The following is an 11,133-nucleotide window of genomic DNA, read 5'->3' as shown; positions in this document are numbered from 1 at the left end:
TCAACTACTTTCTGTAGCGATGGTGGTATAGTGGTGAACATAGCTGCCTTCCAAGCAGTGGACCAGGGTTCGATTCCCGGCCATCGCACCGCTTTGAATGCAAAATGTATTTTTCAACTTTTTTTCTAAGTCTGGTTAACTTGGCAAAAAATTTCACAGAATGTCTCAACTACTTTCTGTAGCGATGGTGGTATAGTGGTGAACATAGCTGCCTTCCAAGCAGTGGACCAGGGTTCGATTCCCGGCCATCGCACCGCTTTGAATGCAAAATGTATTTTTCAACTTTTTTTCTAAGTCTGGTTAACTTGGCAAAAAATTTCACAGAATGTCTCAACTACTTTCTGTAGCAATGGTGGTATAGTGGTGAACATAGCTGCCTTCCAAGCAGTGGACCAGGGTTCGATTCCCGGCCATCGCACCGCTTTGAATGCAAAATGTATTTTTCAACTTTTTTTCTAAGTCTGGTTAACTTGGCAAAAAATTTCACAGAATCTCACAACTAGCTTCCATAGCGATGGTGGTATAGTGGTGAGCATAGCTGCTTGCCATGCAGTTGACCCGGGAACGATTCCCGGCCATCGCAGTCCCTTGACTATAAAATGAAATACTAATTAATTATGAACTTCTCGTCTAACTCTGGTTAACTTGGCAAAAAATGTCACATTGTCTCTCAACTACTTTCTGTAGCGATGGTGGTATAGTGGTGAGCATAGCTGCCTTCCAAGCAGTTGACCCGGGTTTGATTCCCTGCCATCGCACAGCTTTGAATGCAAAATGTATTTATCAACTTTTTTTCTAACTCTGGTTAACTTGGCAAAAAATTTCACAGAATCTCTCAACTAGCTTCCGTAGCGATGGTGGTATAGTGGTGAGCATAGCTGCCTTCCAAGCAGTTGGCCCGGGTTCGATTCCCGGCCATCGGAGTCCCTTAATTATAAAATGATATATTTATTAATTATGAACTTCTCTTCTAACTCTGGTTAACTTGGCAAAAAATTTCACAATATGTCACAACTACCTTCTGTAGCGATGGTGGTNCTCAGGTAGTCCAGGTGACGCTGATTGCTATGTGGATGCCCATGCTGGCAGTTTGGTGATCCTGAATAAACTAATCACGATGATACAGTTTGACTCAGCGCACTCTTTCAACAACACGACATGGTGTCAGGAGTGCTGTAAGTCATCGTGAGGCTGCAACTTCATTCGGCTACCGGAGACATGGCTGAGGACGACATACAGAGAGTTGGTTCTGCTGGTCCATCTGCAACGTTCAGCATCCAGCCGCCAGAGTCTTTCAACTTCACAAAGCCGCAGGAGTGGGCCAAGTGGATACGACGATTCGAACGGTTTCATCTGGCAAGTAACTTGAACTCTAGTTCTGAGGAGAACCAAGTTAACACACTCATTTATTGCATGGGAGATGAGGCAGATGATGTTCTGCGGGGTTTAGCGTTACCAGATGCTCAAAGAAACGCGTATCAAGGAGTTCGTGATGGTTTCCCAGCTTTCTTTGTTGTCAAGAAAAATGTAATTTATTAGCGAGCCAGGTTCAGCATGCACAAACAAGAGGAGCATGAAACCGTGGATGCCTTTGTCACTTCACTGTATGCGTTAGCAGAACATTGCAGTTATGGAGCGCTACATGATGAACTGATTTGTGACAGACTGGTGGTGGAACTGCAGGATAAAAGGTTAACTGAACGTATGCAGCTCGACCCAGATTTGACACTGGAAAAGGCCATTAATTCAGCAAGACAAAGTGAAGAGGTGAAACGGCAGCAATCGTAGTGTTACCAGATCAGAGACTGGAAATGGAAAATCTGTCGACAGGGTGTACAAAAGCAGTGTTAAGCATGCTAAGACTAAATATCAACCCAAGTTGCACACTACTACAAAAAACAAAAGGGAGATTTCTCAGTGTTATAAGTGTGGCAGCTCTCCATCCCATCCCAAACGTGACTGTCCAGCCAATGGGGAAAAATGTCATTTATGTGTGAAAAAGGGACACTAGAAGAGGGTGTGTAGAACGTTCAAGACTGTACATGCTGTTGAAAGAGATGATGATTTTTTGTTTTTAGGCAGCATTACAAATGGAGATGAACCTTGGAGGGTGGATGTTGAAATAAATTACAGAAGCATCTCATTCAAGATTGACACTGGTGCTGATGTTACAGTTCTGCCATACGCCATGTTTAAAGAAATCTACACAGACACAAGTCCTCCCATTCTGAAAAGAGCCACTAGATAGCTGCTGGGACCTGGGACATTGTGGGAGTTGCTGAGATGTTAATGAAAAAAGGAGATATAGGAAAGTGTGTACATTATGAAACACCTGCAAACTGCACTTTTGGGTAGACCAGCCATTCAGAAACTGGAGCTTGTAGCTAGATTAAATGAGAACTGCTGAAACATTAAAAACTAGCTATCCAAAGCTATGCAGTGGTCTGGGAGAGGTGAGACAGCCTTATGCCATCAAACTGAAAGCAGGAGCTCAACCATTCTCATTAAAGACACCCAGAAGGATTCCACTTCCTTTGATGGACAAAGTCAAGCAAGAACTGTCCCGTACGGAAAATTTGGGTGTGATCAGCAGAATTGAGGAGCCAACTAAGTGGTGTTCAGGAATGGTACTTGTTCCCAAAAAGACAGGTGCTGTACGCATATGTGTTGACCTTGCAAAGCTGAACGAGTCTGTTGCAGAGAGAAGTAGATGAAACACTCGGCAAGCTAGGAGGACCTAAAATCTTCAGTAAAGTAGATGCTAATATGGGGCTCTGGCAGATCCCTTTAACTGAAGATACAGCAAAATATACAACTTTCATTACACCTTTTGGTCGTTATTATTTTAAGCGGCTACCCTTTGGCATAGCTTCTGCCCCTGAGCATTTCCAAAACAGAATGGTTACAGAGGGACTAGATGGTGTAGTATACCACATGGACGATGTGTTGGTGTGGGGGAGAACACAGAAGGAGCATAATGCTCGTCTGCATACCGTTCTTGGAAAGATTCAAAAAGCTGGTATTACACTGAACATTGATAAATGTGATCTTTCAAAGCAGAGTGTAACATTTTGGGCCACATTATCTCCGTTAATGGAGTTAGTCCTGATCCAAATAAAACAGAAGCTGTGAGAAAGATGAAAGAACCAAGAAATGTGAATGAATTAAGAAGCTTCCTTGGAATGGTTAACCAGCTGGGGAAGTTTATTCCACAGTTAGCAGAGCGAGACAAGCCTTTAAGAGAACTCTTGTCTAAGAAAAACTGTTGGATATGGGGAGTCGATCAGGCCAAAGCATTTAAAGAACTGAAAGAGATGCTTTCATCCCCGCCGGTGTTAGCCATGTACGATACTAATCGGGAATGTAAAGCTTCAGCAGATGCATCAGCTTATGGTCTGGGGAGTGTGCTGCTTCAAAAATAGGGTCAGGAATGGAGACCTGTTGCATATGTGTCACGATCTCTAACACACACTGAGCAGAGATACACACAAGTGGAAAAAGAAGCTTTGAGTCTTACCTGGGCTTGTGAAAAGTTCAGTAATTATCTCATTGGCAAACATTTCCAAATGGAGACTGAACATAAACCACTTTTGAGTCTGTTGAGTTCCCAGATGTTAGATGCCCTTCCACCACATATTCAGCGTTTTAGAATGCGTCTCATGAGATATTCCTATTCCATCTCATATGTGCCAGGGAAACATCTGTGGACAGCTGACACTCTGTCATGTACCCCCATGACAGAAAACTTAACAGAAACTGAAACGAAGTTGATTGAAGACTCAAATATTTATGTGGATAGTGTGATACAAAACTTGCCTTCAAGCACTGGCTACCTTGAAGAGCTGAGAGAGGAGCTGAAAAGGGACAGCATATGTGCACATGTGATGCAGCTGTGTGAGGAAGGATGACCTACACACTACAACAGTGAACCAGCACTCAGACTGTACTGGGCTGAAAAGGCATTTCTTACAGTGAAGGATGGTCTTTTGTTAAAGGGAGAAAGACTTGTTATTCCTTCAACTATGAGAAATGATGTGCTCATGAGACTACATGAAGGACATCAGGGAGTGGTAAAATGTTGAGAACGAGCGCAGTAGTCAGTGTGGTGGCCTGGACTGACCCAGCAGCTAAAGGAACTGGTTCTAAAATGCCACACCTGCAACAGAGAGAAAGAAAATCATATTGAGCCACTGATGCCATCACAATATCCAGACAGACCATGGCAAAAACTTGGGGCTGATCTGTTTACTTTGCAAGGGAAAACTTATATTCTGGTTGTGAATTATGCATCAAGATTTGTGGAAATTGCTCAGCTAAGTTCCACAAGATCAGCAGATGTGATTCCTCACCTGAAATCTGTATTTGCACGTCACAGCATTCCAGAAGTAATGATCACAGATAACGGTCCTCAGTTTTCCTGTGCTGCTTTTGCTACATTTGCAAAGTTATATGGATTTTGCCATATTACAAGTAGCCCAAGATATCCACAAAGTAACAGGGAAGCTGAACGTGCTGTTAAAACAATAAAGAACTTGTTGAAGAAAGCAGCTGATCCATATCTCGCCTTACTCGCCTACAGAGCAACACCACTTTTGAATGGATACAGCCCAGCAGAGCTCCTTATGGGAAGAGTCTCAAAATTCACACACAAATGCAGCGCAACTCACAGGCCAGAGGGAGCTCGTAAGTGTGAATCTTGTGCTGTGCATTTGTGAATCTCGTGCTGTGCATTTATGAAACTTTTGCATTTGTGAATCTTAGTCTGTGCATTTGTGAATTATGAGACCGTTTTAACTCCATACACAAAGAAGTTCATATGATGCAGCTTTTAAGTTGAGGGTTACAGATCTGGCAGTACAGGAGGGAAATGGAGCCACTACACATAAGCACATAAGCTCGGTGTGAACGAATCCTTGCTTCGGCATTGGAGGCAGATTGCTACAGCAGATTTATTGTGAAAAACCGAGAGCGTAGATATCAGCGGCTTATAGCCCGTTGTGGCTTATATATGTACGTTTCCAGTTTTAAAAAAAAAACTCTGTAGGTGCGGCTTATAGTAAGGTGCTCTCTATAGTCCGGAAAATACGGTAATCTCAGGGTGTTTTCCCACCTGATTGTGTGATAAAATCAGCTCTATTAGGAACCAAAATTTAAACATTTGTTCCATTTTCATCTGCCGTGGTTCTCTTCACACTTCACTGAAACCAACCAGTGAAAACCCTTCTCAAAACCCCTTGTTGTGAGTTCATGCACTGTGTTGGTTTTGTTCTTTGAGCAAGGTGAAGTTCATGAGTGGCTCATTTTGTGCACCAGTGAAAAAAAAACCATATACTCATGTCTTGAATTTTGAAAAAATAAAAATAAAAAAAATAAATAAATAAATAAATAAAAAAAAAAATCATTTTATTTATCACTAAGGAAGGGTTCAGTGAATGCGCATATGAAACTGGTGGGTTCAGTACCTCAAAAAAGGTTAAGAACCACTGCACTGCGTTGTATTTACGTTGTATTTACCCAGAATGCCCTGCACTATAGTCCACTTTCTACTTTTGGAGCAGTCTCCCGTTTGCTTGATGTTCGCAGATCTAGGTTTTTAGGCTGACCAGAGTTTACTTTTTTGGTCCAGATCATAGTTGGATTACATTGAACTGAAAGATTGAGTCTAATAAGTCAACTCTCTTTACTGTAATCTTTCTTATGCTTGTTTATGTTTATTTTATTGTGTTTTGGGATGTGTTATTTGGTTCCCTTTAAAATAATCTCTGGAGGTATTGCATTTAGTCCAGTGATGGCAGCTTCTCAAACATTTTGGCGTAGTGGCATGAAATCTGATTCCATTCATTTGGAACCTCTACTGGCTGCTTGCTGTTATACAACAACATGTAGAATTTTCATTATTGCATCTTTTCTGAACTGATTTTTAATCTTTTTCCTCTGTCTGTCCACACCTACCAGCACAGAACTGTTTGGGTCTCAGAACCTGTGCCAAGTGCCTGGAGAGAGTCGAGTGCGGCTGGTGTGGCGACCCCAGCAACACTGGCAGAGGTGTGTGCATGGAAGGTTCCTATCGCGGCCCCCTGAAACCTTCAAGCACCAGGTCTGGATCCAGACTGCGGGACAGGGACATGGTGGTGGATCAGAGCCTCTGCCCTTCTGACAGAGGCTACAATTGGGCCTTTATTGAGTGTCCTGGTGAGTGGACATTTGCACAAAATCCTCCTTGTTCAACAGGTGTGATTACAACAATGTTTTGACATTGTTACAACCACAAACTTAAAAACTTGCTATTCAATGTGTTAAAGTGTAATGTGAACCAAAGTTAAGGTCGCAAACAGTTTTAGCCACAATCAAAAATAAAAATGCAATGAAAGCATTTTCATTTCCGTCATGTTCACCTATTGATTCCACCAATGCTGCGTTTCGCTTCCTTTCAGCATGTCAATGTAACGGCCACAGCAGGTGTGTGAACAGCAGTGTGTGTGAGCACTGTGGGGACCTGACAGCAGGGACGCACTGTCAGACCTGCATCCCTGGTTACTATGGAGACCCCACCAATGGAGGGAAGTGTAATGGTAATACTACTCCTCTAAAACTTTTTAAAGCCTTTTCTTTCTCCCTTTACAGCTTTTATGTCTTGAAGCGTTTATTCTTTTAAGACAATGTTGTAATGGTTGCCTACAGCCTGATGGGGGCAGTGTTTAAAAACTTTAGGATGCTAATATTTGGTGTTTTAGAACAAGAAACTACATGTAGTTTGAAGCAGGAGTGGAGAGAGTGTGTTGCAGCTTAGAAGAGACGGAGCAGTTCAGACCGTCCTGCATGTTTTGGTGTCATATGGAAACAGTTACACACTGTGGGGGAAAATCTGTGTGGTCATTTGGGTTAGGGGCGACTGTTTGGATGGTTTTATCTCGGTGGGGGATGAATCAGCAATGATCAGAGAGAAAGGAATGAATGAATGAGCGAGCAAGCGAGTGCTGGTGAAGTGAGACAGAGGTGTAGTCACATTAGTTTCCCTGTGACTGATGTTCGTTTGGGCTTGGTGACGGTCTGACATTAAATTGCTCTGAATCATTTTCTTATTTCCTGACTTGACTGGTGTTTCTGTCCCTGGTGGATTTTCACAGTTAGCATTGCGCTGATGGATGCATGTCAGCCCCCACCCATCCCCTCCTGGCTGAACAATCAGTGGCTTTCCCTGCTACTTTGGCCTCATTTCTTTGTCTATTCAATCTTTTGTTTCCTTTATAAATAGGATTATGTCTCTGCTGTAATCAATACTTCATTCTGCTCTTCTGTCCTATTTTTGCATTTCCTTTTTAATTTTATCATTCTATATTTTGTTTTTGCTTACTTATACATTTTTTCTTCACTGCAAAAGCACAAAATCTTCCCAAGTATTTTTGGTCCAATTTCTAGTGCAAATATCTTAATTCTCTTGAAATAAGAGAAAACTAACTTAGAAGCAGCTTCTCATTAAGATATAGGAGCTTGTTTTAAGTCATTTCTTAATATTGATGAAAGCGTATTAGTACATTGGCAGATCATTTCACTAGAAATACGGGGAAAATATCTTGTTTTAAGTTAAATAATCTGCCAATGGAACAAGTACCTTTTTCATTAATTTTAGGAGTTATTGACTTAAAACAAGGTTATATTTCCTGCTGAAAAGTTATTTTTGAGTTAGTTTTGTCTTATTTGCACTAGAAACTAGACAGAAACTACTTGATCAGATTTTTTGTTTTTGCAATGTTCTCTTTTTTCTATTAATTTTAAAACAAAACAACAATGTTTTTTTGTTTACCTATTAACTGTATTCTTTCAGTTTTTCACGATTTTAAGTAAGAGAGCGTTTATGATTAGGGAAGCTATTCACTGTTTGGTTGTGGATAGAGTTGTTCACACAGATGTTTATAGAAGTCCATTACACAATCATGGAATTGTTGTCCTCTCCATGTGACTGACAAAGAGCAATCCGGTCTGTAGCCTCAGAACAATCCTGCAGGGTTGTATAGCATTTAGATGCACAGGGAGAACCCCCGTATGGCCCAAGTCAGAAACTAACTTTGTTTGATTCTAGTTGGATTCTTTACCTTTTGAAATTAGCAGTGTTGAATACACACAAACTCAAGTTGGTCATTTATCGCTACTGAACTCCCAACTGCTTTCATGTCCTTGCATCTCCATCTTCTACCTCCGTCTGCAACACAATCATTTCCTGCCTTGGTTTACACTGACTCCATCTCCCACCCTTGGTTCCCCTTTCCACCAAGCAATTCATCCTTTTTTCTGTCTTCATTCTTTAGATTTACCTTGAGCTAAATGGCCTGGAGTAAATGACGTGTGGCCGATTAGAGCACTGAATGATGGAGAGACAGCTCTCTCCTTGCCAGAGAGGAAAGAAAAGGAATCGGATTGTGAATAGAGGATAGGAGGGAGGTTGGACAAGAAGAGAGGAAGCGGCGGGAGAGGAAGGACACGAAGCGGGGTTAATGTGGGTGGAAAAGGACAGATGTCCTTGGCTTGAGGACATGATCGAAGAGATGGAGGGAGGAATGGAGTGGGAGAGATAGACAAAAGACAGAGGAGAGGGGAGTCTGTCCCTGTGACAGATGATTAACTAACCTTGTCAAATCTTTATGAAGTGCGTGTTTGAGTGTGTGTGTGTGTGTGTGCAGGGCATTAGTGTCCATTCTCTTTGACTAGATCATTCACTTTGTCCTGCACACTTACAAAATCAAACTGACCTTTAGAGCCGACAACCAGGTGGATGTCTGTTTGGCCCCTCAGATCAGATCATACTTTAGACCCCAGACAGAAACCTGTAAATGTTTGAAGCACCTCCTGGCTCATTGTGTTTAACTGATCTCTCGTCTCATTTTCACTACATTACAGGAGCGTTTCTGAAAAATATATTTTTCACTCAAAACGGTTGTGCCAGGCTGTTAGTTTTACAGACAGAAACACATCCACACTTGATGATATGCAGTCACAGTTGGAAACACGATGCCAGAGCCCACCACCTGTTTGACTGCATCTGTCCCACATAGTCGGAACACAAATGTTATGGTGGATTACGTTGTGGATCACGCTCGGATTGAGATATTTACATGCATTGTATAAAAAGGGAACATACAGTATTTCATCAGAAGGTTGGAATTAAAATTTCCTGTTTTAGTCCAGTTAGGATTTTGAAGATGATTTCTGTTAGCTAAGTGTCAGAATAATGAGACTTTTTAAATGACTTTCTTCAAAGTCAGGAGTTTACCATAAAGATTGCACCCCATTTCAGTAGAATGAAAGGCCGCCTGTAGGTGTTTTTAATCAGACAATATCCAGATTGCAGTCTGCTGGGTTATTATATTAATTTATGAATGCTTTTGTTGTCTGATAAAATGAAACTGGAAGTGTTTGACCAAAATGACAATTAGCTGGGTTTCCATGCACATCAAACATAAATTTACTAAATGGAAACATGCCAATTAAAAAAAAAAACTGTTTTTTGATCAAAAGTTTTTGTGCTACAATAAATTAGTTTTTCAGCCATATTGAAATTGGTGTACTTTGCAAAGTGTTTGACCAATGGATACATATTTTTGTCACATGACATGAATCACACCAGTTCATGTACAGCAGCAGCTGGATTCACTACAGGCTCACACCATTGCACAGTTCATCAAAAGCTGAGTTTGTCATTTGAAAGTGTGGAATCCACTGCTTTTCTGTAACATCGTCTCCTTTAAACACAGCATGTATACGTAGCAGCTCCCTAGCATAAGGAGCTCGTCGCACCAACTCCTTAATAAGATGCCAGAGTCTCTGATGGCTGATAGATGATGAGCTAGCGCAGTGCCTGAAAACATAAATATATCTGTTACATCCATCGCTGCCATGATTTTTAGTGACTTATCACTTGTACAAATTTATTCATGTGTAATTTTAATGGCATTTCTTATTTAATGGAAACACCGCAATTACAAAAAAATGTTTTTTCGTTGTTAGCAGAATATCTACAAAATTTTGTGCACATTTGTTATGGAAGCAGCTTCTGTTGTATTTGAAGAAAAAAGAGAGGAATAAACAAGGAACAAAAAGAACAAAGCCTCAGAACGCCAACTTCAGTTGTCAAGTACGAGGGTGGCACCATCATGCTGCATATTGTTTTGCTGCACGAGGGACTGGTGCACTTTACAAAATAAGATTATAAAGGAAGAATTTTGTTGGTAAATCCTTAGAAACATCATAAGACATCAGTAAGGAATTTAAAGCTTTAGCAGAAATGGGTCTCCCAAATAAACAATGACCCCCATACATGAACATTTATTAGAAAGAGGCTCTAGGAAAATAAAATAAATGTTTTGTGTAGCAAATCACTGATATTGGTCTCATTAAAAAAATTTAGGCAGAGCTGAAAAGGTTTGTGAAAGCAACATTTTTACAAACTCTGTCAGACGTAACAGAGCTGAGTTCCAACAAAACTCTAGCAAAGTAATCTGAAATGACATGAAACAAAGGTTTAGTCTGGTGTAACCCAAGACAGTGAGAATCAAAATGTGTATTTTATTTTTTATACAGATAATGTAAATATCTGGTTCAAGCGAGTAGTTAAACATGATCGATTTACCTCAGAAGAAGTTACAGAAGTCTTGAAAACCTAAAATCAGTGGTGCCCAAAGTAGATCCTCCAGGGCCAGCATCCTGCATGTTTTAGTTCTCTCTCTCGTAGTAGTAACAACCCTTTCAGAATGTCAATATTTTTCTTAGGCCTTCTAATGAGCCATCATTTGATCCAAGTGTGTTAAACCAGGGAGCGAACTAAAACAGGGATGCCAGCCCTCCAGGACAGAATTTGGGCAACACTGACCTAAATTGTTCACAATATATCAACACTGAGGCTGCATAACTCATCAAGGCATTAGTCTACCTTGTCTATACAAGGTTATAAAAATGTAGTTAATCATTTTAAATAAATGCCAACCTAAGTGGAGAATAAATATCCTCTGTGAAGAACAGACACCAAAGGTTTTGGATTGACCCAAGTGTGAGTTTGAAGGTTTCCTCTCGGAGTCAGGCCTGGCAGGTAGAGACTTCTGCACCTTCCTTTGTAAATCTGGAGTTTGAATATTTATTGTA

The 11,133-nt window shown here is 40.9% G+C and overlaps 1 protein-coding gene and 6 non-coding genes across 7 annotated transcripts in view; all 7 read left to right on the top strand.

Annotated features, from left to right (window-relative positions):
• Positions 1-2,612, top strand: part of LOC106939594 (uncharacterized) — a 14,193-nt gene extending 11,581 nt beyond the window's left edge. Inside the window, exon 2 of the mRNA XM_015022043.1 lies at positions 2,275-2,612. Within this exon, the coding sequence (XP_014877529.1) occupies positions 2,275-2,355 (81 nt within the window). The 3' untranslated portion in view covers positions 2,356-2,612. The remainder of the gene's footprint in view (positions 1-2,274) is intronic.
• On the top strand, positions 17-88 carry trnag-ucc (transfer RNA glycine (anticodon UCC)). The gene has a single exon. It is a non-coding gene; the product is annotated as a tRNA-Gly (tRNA).
• On the top strand, positions 182-253 carry trnag-ucc (transfer RNA glycine (anticodon UCC)). The gene has a single exon. It is a non-coding gene; the product is annotated as a tRNA-Gly (tRNA).
• trnag-ucc (transfer RNA glycine (anticodon UCC)) lies at positions 347-418 on the top strand. The gene has a single exon. It is a non-coding gene; the product is annotated as a tRNA-Gly (tRNA).
• On the top strand, positions 512-583 carry trnag-gcc (transfer RNA glycine (anticodon GCC)). The gene has a single exon. It is a non-coding gene; the product is annotated as a tRNA-Gly (tRNA).
• Positions 687-758, top strand: trnag-ucc (transfer RNA glycine (anticodon UCC)). The gene has a single exon. It is a non-coding gene; the product is annotated as a tRNA-Gly (tRNA).
• trnag-ucc (transfer RNA glycine (anticodon UCC)) lies at positions 852-923 on the top strand. The gene has a single exon. It is a non-coding gene; the product is annotated as a tRNA-Gly (tRNA).
• Positions 2,613-11,133: the final 8,521 nt, after the last annotated feature.

This window comes from Poecilia latipinna, unplaced genomic scaffold (genome assembly GCF_001443285.1).
Source record: "Poecilia latipinna isolate Pla-1442-1.1 unplaced genomic scaffold, P_latipinna-1.0 Scaffold2921, whole genome shotgun sequence".
Lineage (NCBI taxonomy): Eukaryota > Metazoa > Chordata > Actinopteri > Cyprinodontiformes > Poeciliidae > Poecilia > Poecilia latipinna.
The sequence above is the reverse complement of the archived record's forward strand: the minus strand, read 5'-3'. Positions and strand labels throughout refer to the sequence as shown.